The sequence below is a fragment of the Peromyscus californicus genome, unplaced genomic scaffold (assembly GCF_007827085.1).
Source record: "Peromyscus californicus insignis strain IS unplaced genomic scaffold, ASM782708v3 Scaffold_10__1_contigs__length_136768540, whole genome shotgun sequence".
NCBI lineage: Eukaryota > Metazoa > Chordata > Mammalia > Rodentia > Cricetidae > Peromyscus > Peromyscus californicus.
Window position 1 is genome coordinate 24,123,529 of NW_026294391.1, and position 23,733 is coordinate 24,147,261.

The 23,733-nt window shown below is 43.0% G+C and overlaps 1 protein-coding gene and 1 pseudogene across 1 annotated transcript in view; both read left to right on the plus strand.

Annotated features, from left to right (window-relative positions):
• The first annotated feature begins 663 nt into the window (after window positions 1-663).
• Window positions 664-23,733, plus strand: part of Egfl6 (EGF like domain multiple 6) — a 67,498-nt gene continuing 44,428 nt past the window's right edge. Inside the window, 2 exon segments of the mRNA XM_052715601.1 lie at window positions 664-1,060; window positions 22,934-23,046. Coding sequence (XP_052571561.1) covers window positions 993-1,060; window positions 22,934-23,046 — 181 coding nt within the window. The 5' untranslated portion in view covers window positions 664-992.
• On the plus strand, window positions 17,006-17,921 carry LOC128096290 (iron-sulfur cluster assembly 1 homolog, mitochondrial-like; annotated as a pseudogene).

The window sequence follows — 23,733 nt, forward strand, 5'->3', positions numbered from 1 at the left end:
TTAAACACCATGACCAAAAGCAGCTTAGGGAAGGAAAAGGATCTGTTCGGCTTACTCATTCTCACCCATCCTGAAGGAAACGCAAAGCAAGAACTCAAGGCAGAAACCTGGAGGTAGAGGTGATTCAGATACACTGTTTAATGACATTCAGGAACTTTCCTCATACCTTCCAAGACCACCTGTGTAGGGGTAGCACCCCTCACAGTGAGTTGGACCTCCCCACTTCAACCATTTATCAAGAAACTGTCCCCAAAGACTTGCTTATTTGATGGAGGCATTTTCCCATTTAAGGTTCATTCTTCCCAGACAACTAGCTTGTGCCAAGTCGCCTCTAGTTACTAACTACAATATCACATTTAAAGGTGTTGCGAATAACTAGAAGAAGACATTTGTCAAATAATGGAGTTTGAACAAGACTTGGTGACCTTCCACCTCTAACAGCCTATGAGTTGTGTGGAAAAAACCTAGCTGAGCATAAAACCCCCATTAAAATGAGATTGCAGTGTGCTTATGAATTTGCATCTGTGGTCCTGCTTTGACTTCTCAGTTCTCAATCCCTGGAGCTCAGCAGTGCACACTTGTCCCGAGCCTGAAATGCATGACAGTGGGAGGTGTCCCTAAGCAGCCTGCAGTGAATTGAAACTGAAGGGTGGGGGCAGTTAAGGGTGAGAGCAGAGTGTGGAGGCCTCGCGGGTCGTCCCGGAGGCGGGCCCCAGCCAGATGTGCTCGGCCGCCCCGCCCCGCCCTCGCTGGTGCACGGGGCGCTTCACCCAGCGGAGTCTCTTGCCAGGGCGCCCCCAGCCACTCCGCAGCTTCAAACTTTCCCCGGCTCTCCAGTCCGGCTGTCCCCTCGGCGCTGGCTGCCACCGAGCCTGCCAGCTGCGCGCAAAACCAAGGTCCTGGCCAGCGGAGCAGAGAAGAGACTGTGACCCCTCTGTGTCCCAGGTCCTGAGGGGCACAGGACAAGGAACGAGGCCCCACCCCCCGCCAATATGCAGCTGCCCTGGAACCTGGCGCTCCTGCTGTTGCTCTCCTGGGTGGCAGGTGGAGTAGGGACCAGGTGAGTGTCTGCATTGACCCTGTTTCCCTGAGCCTGAACTCTCCTTTTGGAGCCCTTTCTCACTGACCTGCATATGTAAGGGGCACCTAGGTGCTGAGGTTGAGGTGCCCTGGGATGGATTTCACCAGTATGCCAGATCCGAGTGCCCACTGACTTTCTTCCCTGCGCCCCCTGGGTGAGGCTTGGCCTCGGGTGGTCTGTGGCTGATACTGGAGGAGGGAAGCTGGGCGCTCAGACCATGGGTGCATGCGAGCTTCGGTGCTCTTCAGCCACCTCCGGTACAGGCAGATGCGTGAGTACCTAGCAAGGGTGTGAGTTTAGTGTCTTCCACTGTCCCTGAAGGACGCCCACTGATTACCAATCGTGAGTATTGCTAGGGAAGAAATGAAAGACAGGAGGGTGCAGAACGCTCACTTAAGCATTTACTGTTGAGCCCTGAAGCAGCTCGCCGCTGGGCTCCAGTTCTAGCTGCCTTTGGATTCGGGGTGATGAACTAGAAAGTTCGCGTTGGTAAAATGACAGCTGAACTCATTCTTGTTTTTTGCACTTCCTCCTACTCATGAGCTTTTCTGAGCCTTGAAACTTCCCTGAGAAAGCTACAGAGCCACATAGTAAAACGTACATAGGCATAGTGTGTCTTGTAGAGCAAGCACTTTCAGGCCATTAACCCACCTGTATATTCAAGGTATTATCGTTACCGTCCCTATTTTGAAGAGGTGAAAAAGGAGGTCAAGTAACTTGCCCAAAGAGACAAAGCCAGTAGTAAGCGACAGAGCAGGAATAACCCCAGTCAACGTGGCCCAGCATCCTCTACAGAGCAGCAAGCAGGGCAGCCTTTTCAGGAAGACTCCCTGGGACATCCCCCCACTCACCCACTCCCACCCCCACCCGGCACCCCCCACCCCCACCTTGCTTCTTCTTTGCAGGTCCGCATAGGGCTCCTCTGCTGCAGATCTAAGGACCTTTGGGATGAGTTAGATAAACATTTGTTGGGGTGGCAGGCTCTCCTGTGTTCTGGGGGATGGGGGGTGGTTAACAGCATCTCTAGCCCCTATAAGGTGCCAGTAACAACTTGGATACAACCACCTACCTGCAGTCAAGTTGGGACAACTTTTGGAAAAAAAATTTCCAGGTATTTCCCAAAGTCCCCTGGGAAACAAACTCCTTCTCAGCTGAGTAAGATTTTTCAGTGCTGATTCTGGGGAGAGGAGGAGGGGGCGGAGGAGAAACCCTTGGTTTGGCTTCAGCTCCTTAAAGGTGAGCCTGACTTTGTTCAACTTACAGGAAAAAGTCTTTCATCAGGGTCTGCCACGGTATTAAGGGATTTTGAAGTTCAAACAGAGCAACCCTCAAACCAGGTTCGTAGAATGTATGGTTGCAAGTTTCAATTTCCTTCCCATGATAAAAATGTAAGCAGATGCAATTTGCCCCAATCACATTTTCCTTGAATGCTGGAGGGTTGTGTTTTGTTAGAAAGCCAGCTCAAGGCAGACCAAGTGCTATGTGGAGATGAGATTAACAGTTCTTTAGCAGCAGGCAAAGTGAGCTCTAGAAGATCCACTTTCAAAGTGCCACCAAGTTAAATTAAAAGCTGAAAGGGACCCCCTCCCGAAACCAAAGAATATTAACCTGAAGAATCTGTGTGAAGATTCTGCACTGCTGCACTTTGCAAGATGTGAAGTGGGATTGTTTCACGGTGTCAGGTTCATGGGCTGGTGTGCTGATGATCTGCTCCACATGCTTGGAAATGTCAAGTGGTCGGCATTTTGGGATCTGCCCCAAGTCCAGGTTTAATTAGCTCCAGACTCCACACCTTCGGGGGGGGGGGGGGGGAGGCACTTACAGAGAAGGGAAGGCACACATTGGAAAAAAAAAAGGTGTGCCTACGGGCTAGTTATTTCCCAATGTTTCACTGAAATTTACAGAAAAAAAAAAAACACCTATAGCTGACACATACAGATTTCTAATTAAAAACACACAAAAAAGGGAGCTGAGGATGTAGGTAGGCTAGTTGGTAGAGTGCCTGCTTAGTATGCATGAAGTCTTGGGTTTGATCCCCAGCATGGATAAACCAGGTGTGGTGATGCATGACTGTAATCCCAGCACTGGGAGAAGGGATAGATGCAGTAGGATGATCAAGCACTCTTGGTCTTTCTCAGCAACATAATGAGCTTGAGAACCTGTCTCAAACAGTAATAAAGTACAGATTCTTTTTCACTGGAACACTATCATGATTGTATGACCTGGAAAACTATATGCCTCTTAAATGGTGCTTACTGTATCGGTAACAATGACCACTGATCTAATGAATAATTCATTCATTGTATATTAACTTTATATGCTTCAGAACTTGGCTTGGCTTGCACTTTTTTATGCCCTTTAGGTATCGAGACTATTTAGATGCCCTGGACCTACTGTGTCTACAATAGTAAATATGATGGTGACCCTGTACCTAAAATGTAGCCAGTCCAAGGTGGGAAGTGGTGTAAATGAAAAATATTCATTGGGATCTCAGGATTTAGTATGGGGGAAAAAAGAATAGAAACGAGCTCACTGATCATTTTTTTTTATTGGTTACATGTTGAGATGGTAACAATGTAGATACAGTACACTGGATAAAATATGCTACTGAAATTAATTTTACTCATTTATTTCTCATTTTAAAAACTACCACAAAATCAGACAGGCCACATGCGGTTATCATATTTTCAGTAGGCAATCCTGGTCAAAAAGATTTGCTTAGAACTCTAGCTCCAACACTCCAGTCCTTTGGGCACATAAGATGAATGTATTATTAACATTGCTATTCTTGGAAGCAAATTTCTACTTGGAATATATTTCTGTTACACATCTTTCCCCAATTTAATTCAAGTAAAAGTAATGTGTGAGAGGAAGGGACATCTGGGTTCACACCAAGGGGGCTGCTTCCTGCTAACCACGGGTTACACGGAGAGTTGAAACTTCTCAGAACCCTAGTAGGGAAGTGTCTCCAAAATAACTAACCTGCAAACTTGAGATGTATCGCCTTACACTTCTGGAAGCCAGAAGATCAAAATGAGTATTACAGGGCTACAATGGTGGTGTTGGGAGCGCTAGTCCTTTCTAGAGGCTCCAAAGGAGAATCTACCTCTTGTTCTTTGAGCTTCTTGGCTGGTGAAAATAATTCCCATCTTTTCCCCCTGTATCACCTTGCCTTCTCTCTTCTTTGTCTCCCTCCTATTAGGAAAACCCTCTGTGATTGTAGGAAGCCCATATGGACAATCCAGGAAAATCTCAAAATGCTTTGACCACACTTGTAAAGTCTCTTCATCATGATCTAGGGAGTTGTGTAAGACAAATTTTTCATCCTCCCAATATTCCCACCATCTTCTCTCAGGAGCAATCTCAGTGCAGGAAGATAGGGAGGTACCCCTGGGATGCTCCAGAAGGGAAGAGGGAAAGAACAATAGAAAGGGATCCGACAGGAAAGGAAGGACAATGACAAAAATAGAAACAGAAAAAGTACTTGAATGTCAAGAAATGAGGCTGGGCACTAGTGATCTGGCTCAGCAGGTAAAAGCACTTGCTGTGCAAGCCTCTGGACCTGAGTTCAATCCCCAAAGCCCACATAAATGTGGAAGGGGAGAAACAACTCCACAGAGTTGTCCTCTGATCCCCACACCCGCACCACGGTAAGGTGCCCCCACATGCATCGTCCACATACAGACACACACACACAATATCACTAAATTTAAAGTTCAGGGGGGACAAAGAGTACAGGAAGCTCTCTGTGTACAGTGATACACCCGCTTGTCACTGAGCTGGTGGGACAGGAAACCTCTTAGGATCGTGATCTCCGCTAACAACTTCTAGAACACAAATCCTTCTGGAGACAAAGGAAGCAAAGCAGACATGTGTCCTAAGGTGATATGGGTTTTATGGTAAACCGAATTATAAAAGGATCTGGGGTTGACTCACTCAGAATCTCACTGTAAACAAATGTCAGCCTTCACGTTCATGGTGTCACCCACAAATAGTTACATCTTTCTACCACATACAGGTTTTGTCCAAAAGGATCAGTAGTACTGATTAGTTCTGTTAGATAATTTACCAGGTCCCAGTGTATTGGTTTCGATAACTAAAATGTTTTAGGGCTGGGGACATGGCTCAGGGGGTAAAGTGCTTGCTGCACAAACATTAGGACCTGAGTTGGCCCCCCAGCATCCTCATAAAAGCTGGGGTACAGTGGTGCGTGTCTGTAATCCCAACGCTGGAGAGGCTGAAAAGAAAGGATCTCTTGGACTTGCTGGTCAGCCAGCCTAGCTGAATCTGTGACTTCCAGGTTTAGTGAAAGACTCTGTCTTTAAAAAAAATCATAATGTACAGAGTGACTGAAGAAGCCATCCACCATTGGCTTCTGGCCTCCACACATGTAAACACATATACACATATATACCACACAGAGAGAGTAACTGTTTTAAATCTCCAGATTGTAATGATGAAAACAAATTCCAGAAGGAGTTAAAATTAATTTGGTCCAATTCGACAACATTAACTGAACACTGGCATGCTCAAACATTCTCCTGAATGCCAGAGATACATATCTGTCTACCACCCCCACTGGAGCACTTGGTAGGGCCAGAAAAAAATGTCTTTGTTTCTTTGTCAGCCTGAAGAGAACAAATACATCTAAAAAAAAAAAAAAAAAGACCAAGGAAAAGGGATGAAAAGGCAAATAATATTTCTTGCACATAAACAATAAGTAAACAATTTCAGAGGAACAGATGTGTATATATTATACCATTTATTTATATTGTGTATACACAATATACAAAATTATATGTATGAATATACATATATACATATATGCATGTAACAACAACTAATGAAAAGAGAGGCCCTGAATTTAAAAGAGAGCAAGTAGTGACATGTAGGAGGACTGAAAGAGAGGAAAGGGAAATGAGAAATGATATTATTATATTGTAATCCCCCAAAAATAAAAACGTAATTAAAAAAATAAATTTCAGCTGGGCAGTGGTGGCACACGCCTTTAATTCCAACACTCAGGAGGCAGAGTCAGGTGGATCTCTATGAGTTTGAGGCCAGCCTGGTTTACAGAGTGAGTTCCAGGATGGCCAGGACTGTTACACAGAGAAATCCTGTCTCAGAAAATAAATTTTTTTCACGGTTTGGGGATGTAGCTCGGTTGATAGGGTGCTTGCCTAGCACACACAAAACCCCGGGTTGGAGCCTCAGCACCACATTAACTGGGTGTGGTATTAAAAACCTGGAATCCTAGCACTCAGGAGGTGAAGGCAGGAGGATCGGGAGTTCAAGATCATCTTCAGTTGCATAGCCAGCCTTGAATACATGAGACCCTCTGTTGAAGAAGAAGAAGAAGAAGAAGAAGAAGAAGAAGAAGAAGAAGAAGAAGAAGAAGAAGAAGAAGAAGAAGAAGAAGAAGAAAAGGAAGGAAGGGAAGGAAGGAAGGAAGGAAGGAAGGAAAGAAGGAAGGAAGGAAGGAAAGGAAAGGAAAGAAAGAAAAGTATTCCATAGAATATAGATGAGAAAGAAATTGAGTCTGAAAGAGCCAGGGAAAACTGAAAACAGGGCATGGCATTTGAACTATCCTTATGGATGAATGTGTGTCCATCACCTATAAAATGTAGGAGAAAGCAAGTCAGTCAGTGTTTAATTGATGGTCGTTTTGCATGGAAATAAGGTAATAAATGGATGGATATGTGCCTGCAAAAGAAGAAGGTGGCAGTGAGACAGCCCCAGGTACAAAGGGTAGACTGGTCATCCTGAAACCACAGTACCTACCAAGAACCAAAGAAGGGAGGCTGGAGCCAGGCTGCAAGGAAGCTAGGATGCCAAGGTAATAAGCTTGGACTTGATTCCAAGAGTTAAAGAAAGTGAAGCAGGCCATTGCAGGCTCTGCAGTTTTTAAATCTAACCCAGTCATGACTAATTCATGCCCCAAATCATAACAAAACTGCTCAGGATTATCATTATGGTAATGAGCCATAGTTTAATCCTCTTTCCTAATGTATGCAACAGCAGTGCACTCATAATCCTTGGCATCTTGGATTTGATGAGTGCATGATTAGAATTCAATACACCAAAAGCAGTAAACACCTTTGCAGAGATTTTCAGCTTGCTCTTCGGTATTCGTTGTGCTCGGTTGCCGGCCACGTCTCCTTGCTATCTGTTACTGAACTACAAAATGCTTCAAAACTTCTAATTAAAACAATTTTCTTGTCTCACACAGTTTCTGTAGATGGAGAAATCCAAGCAGCTCAGCTGCCTAGGGATTGGGCTTGTTTTTTTATGGACTTTATTTTATTGAGAACAATGTTAGGTTCCCAGCAGAAAGGTAGGCTTGACACAAGTTTGTAGTCAAGCTTTGGCTAATGCCAGTATCATCAGCAAGCTTCACATTGTCTAGAGGATCTGCTTCCAAGGTGGCACACTTTCATGGTGGTTGGCTGGAAGCCTCATATCCTTTCCATGTGGACACTCCTCCATTAAAGTGGCTTGACTGTCTTTACAGTGTGTCAGCTGACACCTCCCCCCCCCCCAGAGTTTCTGATACAAGGGAAGGAACAAGAAAGAAGCCATAGCACCTTTGGTGTCTTCATCCCGGAAGTTATCCTTCATCACTCCCACAGTTAATTAGAAGTTCATTAGAAGCCATCCATGACAGCAGGGAAAGCAAGCTTCATCTTTTGCAAGAAAGAATATCAAAAGTCTCTGCAGACACAGCTGATAACGCCCTCCCCATCCATTCTGATTTGTTTTCCCCCTGTGCAGTTTGCTCCTCTGCCTTCTTTACCAGGCTCCCTTCTGTGAGAAGCAAAGTTCAGGATTTCCTGATCTACACTCTCCCTAGGTGATTGTTCTACTCCTAGTGGTTTCAATCGCATCTCTGTGTACTTGACTTCAAAGTGTGACTTCAGGGCCAACGAGATGGCTCAATGGGTAAGGGTACTTGGTGCCAAGCCTGACAACCTGAGCTCGATCCCCAGGACCAGCATGGTGAGCTCTTGCTCTTAAACTTCTATATATCTGGAGAGTGGTATGGCTTGGGGTAACCCGAACTTTCACTGTGTCTCTTAAGGATGGGTGAGAACTCAGGGCTAGGGAGATGGCTGAGTGGTTAAAGTACTTGCCTTCCTGAAGGCGGGAAGACCTGTGTTTAATCTCCAGAACCCACAGTTTAAAAGCTGAGTTTAGTGGTCCATGCTTGTCATCCCAGGGAAGGCAGAGTCATGCAGACTCCTGGGCCTCACCAGCCAGCCAGCTAGTAACTAGAAAACTACAGGCTAATGGGGTACCCTGTCTCAAATAAATAAGGTAGACAGATCCTGAAGAATGACACCTAAGATTGTCCTCTAGCCTCCACATGCACACGCAGATTTGTGCACACACATGTTCACATGTGAATGTACAAATACAAACACAAAGATGGATGAGAACTCAAAGTTAATTTAACCAATTATATACAATGAATGACCTTGCCATACTGGGTAAATGATTTTTAAAAATCAATAACAAAAATACTCCCATGGGGGCTAAAGAGATGGCCCGGCAGTTAAGAATATATACTGCTCTTACAGAGGACCCCAGTTTGGATCCTAGCACCCACATGTATAGATCAAAACTGTCTGTAACTCTAGCTCCAAGGAATCCAATACTCTCTTTTGGCCTCTGCAGGTTTTGTATTCATGTGTACATATACACACAGACACACACATATACATCATTAAAAATAAAATAAATCTTAAAAAAGAAATACCCCATTGCTTACCCTAGTTATCCTTATTTAGAAAAACTTTTATTTATAGAACAGTATTTAAATGTATTTAAACAGCAGCAAAATAAATTTAACTTCTCAATTTGTCTTGGAGAGTTTTATGATGTTTTCTGGAAACTCATCAGCAGCAAGCACACAAAAGATCCTGGCACCTTCTATTTTTGCAGAAAATAAGGAATCCTGTGCAGAAATACTATACTACTTACACAATACTTGGAATGTTTCTAAATTGACTCCAGCTGTGGAGACAGTGATTTTCTGATTAATTTGATCAATGTAGACAGCAATGTGTATAATGCATTAAAGGAATTCTGGGCAAGCCAACATTTAGCTCAAACTCTCTCTGCTTCGAGCCTGCTCTCCACCAAGACTTGATCACCTATGTTGACATTCCCCTGCCTCAAGACTGGATTCCCTGGGTCCTCTGGGTCTTATATCTGATAAAGATCATTTAGGAAGAGAGAGAGATGGAGAAGTAAAGAAAGGGAGAAGTAGAGGGATGGATGGACAGAGGATGGGGCCAGTGGCATGCCCATCTAGGCTTCCCAAGGTAGAAACATATGAAGTCATGGATATTCAGACATTTTAAATGTACAGAGTGGCAATTTCTAGGTAAAATGCTTTCTATACAAGCATGAGGAGCTGAGTTCAGATTCCTGGCACCCCACATACAAAAAGCTGAGCATAGTGGTACATGCTTATAACCCCAGTGCTGGGAGCAGGGTGGGGAAGACAAGTGGATCCCTGGGGCTCACTGGTCAGGCAGTTTAGTCAAAATGGGGAACACTAGGTTCAGTGAGAGACCTTGTCTCAAAAAAATAAGGAAGAAAAGCAAGTGAGGAAGACATCTCAGTGCCAAACTCTGACTTCAAAAGGTACCTGCACAGATAAGCACAGACACAGACACAGACATACACACACACACACACACACACACACACACACACACACACACACACACACACGGGGAGGGGGGAGATTGATTTTATTACCTTCAATACACCTAGGTGTGGTGGTATTGTGTTCCCCAAAATATTGTGCACCCTAGTAAATTTATCTGGGGTCTGAAAACAGAACGGCCACTAGATATAGAGGTGAGAAAATGGTGGCACACGCCTTTAATCCTATCACTTGGGAGGCAGAGATCCATCCGGATCTCTGTGAGTTTAAAGCCACACTGGAAATAGCCAAGCATGGTGACTCACGCCTTTAATCCTAGGAAGTGAGCCTTTAATCCCAGAAAGTGATGTCAGAAAACAGAAAGGTATGTAATGTGTGAAAACCAGGAACTAGAGCCTGGTTAAGCTTTTAGGCTTTTGAGCAGCAGTTCAGTTGAGAGCCATTCGGATAAGGACACAGAAGCTTCCAGTCTGAGGAAACAGGATCAGCTGAGGAACTGGCAAGGTGAGGTAGCTGTGGCTTGTTTGTTTCTCTGATCTTCCAGCATTCACCCCAATACCTGGCTCAGGTTTGATTTTATTAATAAGACCTTTTAAGATTCGTGCTACACATAGGTATTCAGTATTCAAGTAGAAGAATTATTGAATTAGTGATGGATCAGTTAGAGTGGCCATGGGTTTAAAGCATAGGGCAAGGAGGAGAGGATGCTGGGAAAATAATTCAAGTCATTCGCCAATATTGACTTGAAATATCATTCAACATCGGGGAGAGTAAATTAAGCTTTTTTTCTGAGCACTCTGAATTTCATTTTTCCAAGCTATGCACTGTGCTATCATCATGCATGCCATGCCTGCCTGTCCTGGATTCCTTCCTTCCCCCAGACCGTATTGTTTCCACTTAAATATAAATAGTTGAATAATTAACTTTCTTTCTTTCTGTAATTTTAAGTAGATGCACATGTACATTTTCAAAAGTGGCAACACAGAACACAGAACTGGATTCTTGGTGTAATAAATCAATTTCCTATGGCATCTACACATCAGCAAGTCAACTATTAGCAATTGTATCTACTAACACTTTTCCCTCTTTAAATGATTTTTTTCCACTTTCATGGCCAGATATAGAATACGATGATTAAACCAGTAAAATCGCAGTTGTGGCTGGCCCTTTGAAGCGTATTCTTCAATCTTGGTGAAGGCACAGACTTCACACTTACTAATTACAAGGCATGTTGCTAGTTTATTGACTCATTTTCCTCTGATGTATTTTATGTCCTATGATGGTTTTTCCTAGAGTACTCCTTCAAGACATCAGGTCTCCTTTAGGACATGTGCAGAGGACATAACACTATTATTCATGGAGTAGCCACTGGCCGAACTATTGTGCTTTGATTTGTATTGCTGTCTGAATATCAGGATCTGTTATGTAGTTCTCAATCGTGAGTGAATTCTTAAGAAACTGTCATTTGCATTTTACATTTGTATGTATGTGGTATGCATTCATGTGTGTATGCATGGTTTCGTGTGTCGGGGCACTTGGCTGGGTATGAGTGTGGGTGCTATTATTGAGGCAGGTTTCTTGATGAACCCAGAGCTTGCCAAGTCTGTGTAGTCTGGCTATTGAGCTTACCCTGGGAATGCCCTCTCTCTGTGTCTCAAGTGCTGGGATCCCAGGCAACCACCATATCTTCCTGTCTTTCTACTTAGATCTAGTGATCCAAATCTCTGAACCTCAAACGTTTCACCTACCGAGCCATATGCCCAGTTCCTCATCTGCATTTTTAAATAAATGAAAGCAAGACTAGGTTTTTTAAAGATTTATTTATTTATTTATTTATTTATCTATCTATTTATTTATTTATTTATTTATTGTATGAGTCTTCTGTCTGAATGTATGTGAGTACACCACCTAAGTACCTGGTACCCGCAGTGGTCAGAAGAGGGCATTAGATCCTCTAGAACTGGGATTACAGTTAGTATGATCTGCTATGTGGGTGCTGGGAACTGAATCTGGGTCCTCTGCAAGAGCAGCTAGTGCTCTTCACCACTGAGCCATATCCCCAGCTCTAAATTTCTTTGTTTTTTAGACAATATCTCCCTGCCTAGTCCAGACTGTTCTGAAACTCGCTCTAGAGCCCAGGCTAGCTTCAAACTCATGCTCATCCTACTTAGGTTTCCAGAGCTTCCAGCCTTGGGCCATTGTGCCTGGGTCTAAGGTTACAATCTTCCAACAGAGCTGAACTACTAAGCTGCATTTGTGATGGGGAAGGTATCTTTTGTGGTGGGGAAGGAATCTTGATTTGTTCACAAGATTTTGATGGCCCAAGTGTTAGCCATTAGCACTTTGGAGCATTTTATGAGTGACACTTAATCATCAAAATGATGATGTGGAACAAATTAATATCACCCGGACTTCTTGGTTTCCCCAGTGTACCTGGTCAGGCATGTGAAAGCAATAAAGCTTGAGAAAGCATTTTTTTCCTGAGGAACTTTGTAAATGTGCAAACAGCATGTGAATGGCATCTTCTGGTAACTCCTCTAACTCCTTATCCCCAGGTGGTATTATTTCCAATCCAGACTAATTGACTTTGACTTATACATAGAAAATAGGCTTGGCCACCTGTACCAGAGACCCTGTACTGGTTTCTAATTAGGTGTTTAAAATAGAACATATTGAAACAAATTTCTATCTGTTTTTTGTTTTTTGGTTTTTTTTTTTTCGGTTTTTCGAGACAGGGTTTCTCTGTGTAGCTTTGCGCCTTTCCTGGAACTCGCTTTGGAGACCAGGCTGGCCTCGAACTCACAGAGATCCGCCTGACTCTGCCTCCCGAGTGCTGGGATTAAAGGCGTGCGCCACCACCGCCCGGCGTTTTTGTTTTACTTAATATCTAACCATTGCAGAAATGACTGGAACTTATTGAAATCCCCACACTTCTACTGCAAAATCATTACTGTTTTTCACTGTTTAAAACCTTTCTAGAACTCTCTGGAGCTTTCAGCGTCAACAAAATGTTTCTCATGAGCATTTTCTTTCGGGCTCCTGCTTATCTCTCTGCCTCTCCTCTATCACCATCCCTCCTAGATCCGCTTCATCTTCTCCCACTCTAAAGGCACGCTTTTGTCTAGGCTTGAATTTGCCAGCCCTCATGATCTTAGTAGCTGCATCCTTGGCATAAGCTATTCTCTCTTCCTGAAACATCTTCCTTCCCCCAAGCCTCATTCCCACTTCACTGGGCTAACTAAGTCTTCATATTGAGCCTCATTTCCTCCAGAAAACCTTACTCACTCATACTAACCAAATACTTCCTATATATTCTCCTAGCTCCTGAGAACTCTCCTCTTTGGTATAGCTCATATACTAGAGTACTATTGTTGTACTTGTCCATTGTTGCCAATAGGCTCTAAGTTCTTTGTTCTTGTATAACCCTTGAAAGTCTTGGTGCCTAGTACAATTCCTGCTGTCTAAGTCCCTAACATTTTGTGTAGGGAAATGGGCAGATGGAAGGTATGGCATGACTTTTCCTGGGGAGTCTATTTCAGTTAGTTCCTAGATAAAAAGGGCAATGGCAAATTAAAGAAATAATTCTGAGTCCAGCATTTAGAGTTACTGACAAGAATGTGATTGACTCTGGCAGCCACACCACCAGAAGGCCCACCTTAGCATGTTGATGGCTCACAACTTTCAAGCGGCTCCACTAAACAGTCCTCTCTCTTTCAGAGATTATTGACTACTTATAAAACCTCAATGAGGAACCACATGAATCTTGTTATACCCAAGAAGAAGAAACAACTACAAAAGAGATAGATGAATAATTTCATGAAATATGCTCTCCTCTGGCTAGCCATTCTTGGCCTTTGTTTCTTTATGTATAAAATGATAAGTTGGAATTAGGTGATATATAAGGTCACTTTCTCTAAGGTAAAATTCTATAAATGCCCCATTATAATGAAAACTCATTCTACAAATATACAAAACTAAATTATATGGAAATGATGGCAACGATAAGAATGCACTTTGAGGACTTCTAACTGCACAGACATAGTTGGCAAAGGACTTCAATTATTCTGCTCTTAGAAATCTATTATCACATTTAAGCCACAACTTCCCCCGATGAAGGCAGGGGCTCTATGGTGGACGCTTTTGTGGGAAACATGGCTCTTCTGAAAATCAACACATCTACTAATGTTAATTGTTGTGGAATAATCTTTTTTGTACATTGTGAAGATGTCACTCTGATTGGCTTAGTAAAAAGCTGGACAGCCAATAGTTAGGCAGGTTTTCCAAGCACAGAGGACAATGGGAAGAAGAAGGGCAGAGACACAAGGAGAGACAAAGGAAGCAGGAAAGCAGGATGGTCAGTACATAGATGAGGTAAATGAGCCTCAGGGCAGCACATAGATTAATAGAAATGAGTTAATTTAAGTTATAAGAGCTAGTTAGAAACAAGCCTAAGCTATTGGCCAAGCTTTCACAGTTAATAATGAGTCTCCATGTCATTATTTGGAAGCTGGCTGGCAGGACAGAAAAATCCCCCTACAGCTAATCCCACAGTTAGTGCTAATAATAGCCCATCAGTTGGGGAGTATTTACTGTTACTCACAGTTCAAAGTAGTTTCATTAACATAAATACCCATGAGGTAATTTCCTTACATACATTTCAGAAGTGAGATAACTGAGGAATAAAAAGGTGAAGTAACTTCTGAAGGTCAGAAAGCTAATATATATAGGACCAATAACCAAACCCAGGATGGAAGCCATAATGCAAATCATCAGATTAATCAGTCTCTCACCATTCAGCTGCTGCTCCTACTCTCTTTCCTCATTTAGCTTTCCTGTACTGACATAGTGTGTTAGTTACCTTTCTCATTACTGTGACAACATGCCCAACAGAAGCAGCTTAAGGTAGGAAAGATTTATTGATTTGGGCTCATGGTTGAATGGAATACAGTCCATCATGGGGAAGGCATAGTGACTGGCTCCATTCATGGTATCAGGAGTGTATAGCAGAACTGGACCACAGAGAGCCAGATGGTGTTCTAACCCTTGATGCCTGTCCTGTAGTGTCTCACTTCCTCAAGCAAGGGTCTACCTCCTAAAAGTTCCACAACTTCCCAAAATAATGCTACCAACTTGGGACCAAGTGTTCAGACACCTGAGCCTATGTGGGGCATTTCATATTAAATCCATCATACCTGTTATCCTCTAAGGATTGCCTCCATCTTCCTAAACCTTCCTTCCTCTTCCTTGTCCCATCTCTTATGTGCTAGTTTCCTTGGAGCTCTGCCCTAAGTCTCCTTTTCATACTCTATATCCCCTCCCTCAGCTTCAGGAAGATCTACCTATAGATGTTTCCCAAATCCAGTGATGCTTCCTAGATATTGAGCCCAAATATCCAGCTTTCTACTCAACATCTCCTCTAAGATTTTTGCTTAATGAGCCTTCAGAATCTTACAACTCATCATTTCTCCTGCTCACTAACAAGGTTCTTCATCCATATTCTCCATTCCAGAAACATGGTGCTGCTATCCTCCTGATGTGCATGCTTCTCACACTCTACACACAACTAAGGAGAATAACAGGCCTGTGAAGGCAGATATCTGGTTTCTTTAGAGACCAGCAGTTCTCAATCTTCTTATGCTGTGACCCCTTAATACAGTTCCTCATGTTGTGGTGACCCCCAACCATAAGATTCCTTTCGTTGCTACTTCATAACTGTAATTTTGCTAGTTATGAATAGTAATATAAATATCTGTTTTCCGATGGTCTTAGGTGACCTGTGTGAAAGGGTTGTTCAACCCACCACAGAGGATACAACCCACAGGTTGAGAACCACTGCTTTTGAAACTAACCTGGTGCCTAATACATTGTAGGAACTAAATATAATAGTTGAGTGAATAAATGAAAGAATGAATGGATGAATATTCTAATCAAAATTCCATCTACTCCTCCCAACTGCTACCTCTAGTGCTATACTCCAAGGAACCATAATTTGTCTTCTGAGCCAACTGATACTTCTGATTCTTCCACCCTCCCTCTAGTACATTCTCCAGATTACTGCCATGAGAACGTTTTTCTAAAGGAAAATCAAGTGTATGTGTGTGCGTGCAGGTGCACATGCATAAGAGTGCGAGTCAGAAGTAACTGTCGTTCATCTTATTTTTTTGAGACCAGGTGTCTCACTGAACTTGTGTGTTCACCAAATGAGCTAGACTAGCTGGGCTGGCTAGCTCCAGAGATCCACCTATCTCTGCCTGCCAGTGCTGGAAATTACTGGTATGTTACTGGTGTGCACCACCACTCCTGACTTTTTTTAAATAAAAGTTCTGAGGATCCTAACTCAGGTCATCATAGTTACACAGTATGTACCTTACCAACTGTGCCATCTTCCTTGACCTTCCTTTTTTATTTTGCTTGTTTGCTTGGTTTTGGTTTTTGGTCTTAGAAAATGTCTGCTGTATCCCAATGAAACAACATAACCATAGAGCAAGTTGAGGAGGAAAGGGTTTATTTGGCTTACACCTCCGCATCACTGTTCATCATTGAAAGAAGTCAAGACAGGAACTCAAGAAGGGTGGAAATCTGGAGGCAAAAGCTGATACAGAGGCCATCTAGGGGTGCTGCTTATTGTCTTGCTTCCAGATCTGATGGAGGCATTTTCTCAGTTGAGGTTCCCTCCTTTCAAATGGCTCTAGCTTGTGTCAAGTTGACATAAAACTAGCCGGGACACTCAGGATGACCTTGAATTCACTGTGTATCTAAGGACGGTCTTGATTCCTGATCCTGCTGCCTCCATCTCCTGTTGTGGAATATTACTTTAACTATGTAAATATGTGTTACATTTGTTTATGCTGCATTCCCTTAATGATGTGAAGATAGGTTACATTTGTTTAAGCTGCATTTGTTTAACTATGTAAAGATGTGTTGCTTTGCCTGCCCAAGGCACTTGGTCTAATAAAAAGCTAAATGGTCAATAGCTAAACAGTAGAGGGATAGGTGGGGCTGGTGGGCAGAGAGAATAAGGAGAAGGAGGAATCTAGGTGAGAGAGATAGGGGGAGGAAGAGAGGGAGAGAAAAGAGAATGAGGGAGAAAGAGAGGAAGATGCCAGGGGCCAGCCAGTCAGGCAGCCACCAGGTAGCCAAACAATGGAAGAAAAGTAAGACATACAAAATGAAAGAAATGTAAAAAGTTGCAAGGCGGGCGCCAGCCGTGTCCATGGAGAGAGGCGGAGCTATCACACAGTGACGTGGACATGTTGGCGTCATTGGTCCGTGCCACAGTGCGGGCGGTGAGCAAGAGGTAGCTGCAGGCCACGCAGGCGGCGCTCACGCTGACCCCTTCAGCTGTGAACAAGATAAAACAGCTTCTTAAAGACAAGCCAGAGCGCCGGGCGGTGGTGGCACATGCCTTTAATCCCAGCACTCAGGAGGCAGAGGCAGGCGGATCTCTGTGAGTTCGAGGCCAGCCTGGTCTCCAAAGCGAGTTCCAGGAAAGGCACAAAGCTACACAGAGAAAAACCTGTCTCGAAAAACAAAAAGGACAAGCCAGAGCATGTGGGTCTGAAAGTTGGTGTGCGAACCAGGGGCTGTAATGGCCTCTCTTACACCCTAGAGTATACAAAGACAAAAGGAGATTCTGATGAAGTTATTCAAGATGGAGTCAGAGTGTTCATGGAAAAGAAAGCACAGTTAACACTTTTAGGATCAGAAATGGACCATGTGAAAAACAAACTATCCAGTGAGTTTGTTTACAATAACCCCAACATCAAAGGGACTTGTGGCTGTGGTGAAAGCTTTAACATTTGAAACCTCAGGATTCCAAGCTCCGGAAGAGCCGGGATCTACCTGGGAGCTCACTGAAGAGATCATGTGATTGTCATGTGCTCAGAGTTTATAATGTGTGGCCAGCTCATGGGGAAAAATAAAGTGATGCGTTTTGGAAATCAAGCCAGTGCGCTGAGTCCTAAAAACTTGGTATCTGTATTGTCTGTAAAGCACAGAAACTGAGAAACCATTGGTTTCTTTGGGTCATCTGTTCTGTACAGAAAACTCTTACCCTGCTCTTAACACTGTAGCGTTTGTGCTAGAACCAGCTTCGGCCATTGCCTTGCTGGGAGCTGAGGAAACAGATAACAGGTGTGCCCCCATAGATCCTAGTGAATGGCTTGAGACTATGCCTGCTGGGTCCTTTCTCAACCTTTTGCCAACTCCTAATCTCACAGTCAGGACAACTGTGGGTAACAGATAGTGGTATCCCACTTCCCTCCCACATTTGCCATGGCCTTTTGCATTTTTATTAGAAATATGATTATCGGATGCTTCATTTGCCCACTCAACAGTTCCAGACTTCTGAGTGATGGTGTCAGAAGGTGGGAGCTGCCAGGCCTGGTCTCAGTCCATCCCCTAGGGCATGCTTTAAGATGGTTTGTTTAGACCTTCCAATTGGAAGCTCTTGTGACAAGCAGCCAGCTAGTAGCTCACAGAACCTAACTGTGTGTATGAAGACTAGATCCGAGTACAGGTTAGAAGAGCTAGGACCGTATCCAGCTCTCCCTTCCTCACAGGTTGTCACCAGTGCTGTATGAGACAGTCAGTGGAGGTGAGTGCTGGCCTGGCTTCCATGCCTGGGCAGCATTTTCATAAGACTTTCTTAATTTATGGAGATTGCATTAGTTTTCTTTTGAATGGAAAAGTTTTAGTTAAACCCTTTTGTATGAATTGCCAACTTGTTTATTTAGGACTTTGAAACAATAGTTTCTTACAGAGATCCTGCAGCAGTGGAATTACTCTTGGGGCACAGGACCTATGGAGCAGAACATGGAGGTGTCTTCTTAGAGTTCCCAATATGTATATACTTTCTGGTTCCTAAATGAAATTGCTGAATGTTTAGCAATTTTATCACCAGTTTTTTGAGTCATGACTTCACCACCCGCCTGCTTCAGCTTTCTGAGACATGTGCTACCACACCTGGATCCCAAGTTTCTCTTCAAAGTGATCTTGACTTGACTTGTGTTTGACATCTTAAGTAACCTGTGAGTTCTTTTGTGGGAGGCTGATTTTCATGAAGTAGCTGAGTTTAATATTTGCGCTGTTACTAAAGTACCTACCACCAAAATGCACCAACTTGTAGTTTTATGATTGTTGATGAGTTTGTATCATAAATAGAATTGTTGATACATCTTTAATTTGTGCAATATTGTATATAGAAATTGAGTATCAATTAAAAAATGCAACTCCTTGTGATCCTAAAAAAACAAAACAAAACAAAAAACCCCAAGGTGAAATGTAGATGAAGACAAACAGGTTAGATTAATTTATAAGAGCTAGTGGGACAAGCCTAAGCTAAGGCCGAGCATTCATAACTAATAAGAAGTCTTCGTGTCATGATTTGTGAGCTGGCTGGTGGCTCAAAAGGAAGGCTGTTACCACCTTCCAAGTGCTGAGATCAGAGGCATGCATCACCTTTATCTGGCTAAAAGAAAATTCTGTCAAATAACCCTCTTGCTTCCCTTCACAGCTGTGCTGTTGCCATAGGACATAAAACCTCAGAGCCCTCACTGGACGACAGGATTTTTGCCTACTATTAATGCTCTTCCTACACCAAGCCGCTCCCCTTTCTCTCTGTGTGTGCTAACCTTCCGGGTTCCGAGAGCACAGACACAGCTCTCTTATCTCATTTTCTTTCCACTCCCCGTAGTCTTCCTTCCCTCACTGCATGTGGCTGACTTCGGTCCATCCTAAGTCTTAGTTTAGGAAGCTGTAAATCTAAGAGCAAGGTGACAGCACAGTTGCATTCAGGCAAGGGTTCTCTTCCAGGTGTGGACTTCTCAAGTGAGCTAGTTTTCTTGCCTCTTCTTATAAGGGCGATAATACCATTTATGTGGACTTCATCTTTATTATCTAATTGCCTCCCATAGGCCACACCTCCAAATGATTCCACATCAGAATTAAGATTTCAATATATTCAATATCAATATATTTAATATTGCAGCAATTACACTCTTAACTGTATAACCAAGAAATATGAAACTTGTATACCAATGCTCATAGCAACATTATTCATAATAGCTAAAGGTGAAAAAAATCTCAAATGTCCATCAATTGTTGTATGAGTAAACAATAAACCACAGTATATCCATACAATGACGTATCACTCGGCAATAAAAAGAAGTAAAGGATTATTATGTGCTACAACCTGAAGTTAAAGAAGCTAGACACACAAAACTATGTATTGTGTGTTTCTGTTTATATGAAATATCCAGAAAAGGCAAATGCATAGATTAAAGATAGATTTATGGTTACAAGGACATTACATTGACATGTAGAGGAGGAGTTAGGAATAATTGTTCCTTTTGGGGGGTGATGGAAATGTCTTGGAACTAATTACTAGGTGGTATGTGCATAATATAATGAGAATACCAAAACTCACTGGCTGGAAGCATGTACATTGAAATGTATTTTGTATTTTATGAATCATATCTCAATTTTTTAAATGCTAAAATCAAAACTGTTTCAGGACATCATGTATGGAGTAACAGCTTTTTACTCCACACACTTTGTGTTCAGTAGTCTACAGTGTCTTCCTTGATCGTTGTTAGTTACGGTGTGGGTCAAGAGCAAGGTAACCACCCCTTGCAGAATCGTCAGCAAGACACAGATTTGATTAGATTTGATTAGGACGCATAGTTGCAGTATTTCTCAGTCAAAGCTCTTTCTCAGGTCTGGGGATGCAGTGGTGGAGCACTCGCCTAGCCGGCACTAACTTGTGTTCAGTACTGAGCGCTGAAAACAGCCCTTTCTCGAAGCATTTTAATGGTAGCTACCAAGCTGTTCTATACTCTAGTGCATCTGTTTGCCATAGATTATGAACTAAAAATCAAAGGCTGGCTCTTTCTTGTCCTCTGCTCCATCCATGTGGCCAAGTATGAGCTTGGAACACAGAAAAAGCTCAACAAATGTTTCACTTTAAAATAATGGTACTTAATAGAAGACAGTTCTGCCTTGTGGGGGATTTTTGGCAAATGTCACTTTTGTTTTTAAGACAGCATCTTGCTATATGACCCTAACCAGCTTGGAACTTGCTGTGTATATCTTTCTGGCCTGTAATTCTCTTGTCTCCCACTCCAGAGGATTATGGGTGTTATAGGATTGCTAGAATTATAGGTGTTCACCACCACACTCAACTAAGTGAGAGATGTTTTTTGATTGTCACAACTTGGGGGATACATGCTATTGACAACTATAGACAGCAACCATGGATGCTACTAAATAGCCCCCACAACAAAAAAACCAAAGCGTCATTCAGCCTACATATCAGTAATATAGAGGTTGAGAAACCCTGCTCTAAGTAGTTGAGTAAATTTCTATTAAAAATGAAAAGGTTGGGAGCTGGAGAGATGGTGCAGCAGTTAAGAGCACTGGCTGCTCTTCCAGTGAACCCAGAATCAATTCCCAGCACCCACATGGTAGCTCACAACTATCTACAACTCATGTTCCAGGGAATTTGACACCCCACACAGAAATACATTCAGGCAAAACACCAATGCACATAAAATAAACATAAATGAAGTGTTTAAAAATGGGGGGGAGGGTTCTCTTGCAGAACTTTATTTTCTCTCACATTTTGTGCTCTTGGTGAATGAGATGTCCCACACACCACCTTTTTAATCTCTGGTAAATGACGTATGTAGGAAAGGCAGATCATGAGAGAAGCGAACAAGTTTGTTTAACTGTCTGACTTGGACTAAGATACTACAAATTAGCATATATTCAATCCTGTACCTGGTAAAATGTGCATCGCTTATCTGTTAAAGAGCTCAAGAAATGGTTTGACATTGTATTTCATATGCATGAGGAATATCAAATGCAGCCCTCCTTAAGTTTTATGGCTTTTCTTCTAGTCTGGTAGCAGTCCTGTCCAACCCCAAGGCATCAAGCCGGAAAACAGACCAGGAGCTTCCTACCTGGGAGTGTCACTTAGGGCTCTTCCAGGGAGGCAGGAACTCACTTTTCAGATCAGGGGTCAGCAAGCTACAACCCACAAACTAAGGTGGCCCCATTTTTATACAACAAATGAGCCCAAACCAGTTTTAACATTTCCACATGGTTGATGATGGGATAAAAGAATTCTATGTTTAGGGATGTGGATTCAGTTCAGTTTAAAGAATGTTCACCTGACACCCAGAAAGCCCAGAGTTTGATCCTCGACAACACAAACCAAAACCAGAAATGGTAGTGCACATCTGTAATCTCAGTGCTAGGAAGGAGGAAGCAGGAAGATTCAAAGTTCAAGGTCCACCTTGGTTACATAGCAAATTTAAGGCCAGCCTGGGATACATGAAACACTTTGCTGACTTAGCAAGCTTCCCAACCCCAGAAATAAAGAACTATTGGAACAATCACACCCATCTGTTTCCTATTGCCTATGGCTGCTTTTGCACATAGACAGAAACCTATGGCCTGCAAAGCCTGAAACATTTACCTCGAGTCCCTTTGAGAAAATGTTTGCTATTCTTGCTCAATGGTTAAGAGTTTAGCAAATTGTGTTTCCACAAGGCTGTTCTGAAGCACAGCAAGTTTAAATACCCAGCACCTGGCTCTGCTTGGGGACATGTCTCCACTGCATGCTGTTGGAATCCCCTCCTCTGAAACCTGAGATGACTTAGCAGAATAGTCTCCCACTCTTAACCGTCCATAGTATATGGTGATTCCAGGCTGTTCGATGACTCCCAGGTGGTCCATGAAGAAAAAGTGCAGAGCTCTTGTCTGAGCCAAAGCCACTTAGCCAGTGAGTCATTGATACAAAGTCAGAACCGGAAAGCTACTGTGCCCATTCAAAACAGACTGGAGAAGTGGCATTCTACCAGTTTCAGAAATGTCCATGTTTTGGTCACTTTCATGCACTCTACCTGTATAGATTCTGTAACCAATTTCTTTAACCCTAGGCCAAAAAGGCGAAAAAGGGAATGGACAAAACTAGAGAGAAGTTGGCAAGGGACAGAAGGCAGAGGCTGCCAACTCCCAAATTCAGATTTTTTTCCCCCTGCGGATTCTAGCACTTCCTTTAGGTCTGTGGAAATCACAGAGATTCTTGGCATCTTTCCTGCTGCTCCTGTGACAAGGAAGAGTCTCTGTGGCTCTCTCTATTTTCTCGATGGTAACATCTGGTTCTTTATCCACAGTCCAGGGGATTACGGGCTGCCAGCACTGGCACGCCAGCCTGGCCTCTGTCGCTATGGAACTAAGATAGCCTGCTGCTATGGCTGGAAAAGGAACAGCAAGGGACTCTGTGAAGGTAATTTTTGTAAAAATTCAGACAGTCCTGTGATTGGGTCAGTTTTCAATCTGTGACACCATTACCAATGGATTAACTGGGGTAAGGACGTGGGTAACTACCAATTCCCAAAGTCCCATCTGGAATGGCTGACACTACCATGCTGAATGGGAGTTATTTTAGAAAACTCTCTTATCCATTATTATTCCTGCTACTATCTGAGTAAGTATAACTGGGGTTTGCTTTGGCTTTGATTTGATTTAATCTGTAGAAACTGAGATGGTCAAAACCAGACCAATTAACTCCTAATTATAGTTTTTCCAACAGATTTCTAGTGAAATACACATTTTAATTATTAGTCATAGGCTAATAGTCAAGTAGTCTCTGGCTACAAAGTAGAATAGAGATCTTTATACCTTATAGATATGGCACTCGCATTTTTTTTTTTTTTGTTTTTTGTTTTTTGTTTTTCGAGACAGGGTTTCTCTGTGTAGCTTTGTGCCTCTCCTGGAACTCACTCTCTAGCCCAGGCTGGCCTCGAACTCACAGAGATCCGCCTGCCTCTGCCTCCCGAGTGCTGGGATTAAAGGCGTGCGCCACCACCGCCCGGCATCCACTCGCATTTTTAAATTCCTTAAGTGCAGTTTCTAATGGCAAGAAATGCATGCATGTTTGCAAAAGTGTTGTTTTTGCATTATTTTGTGCAGA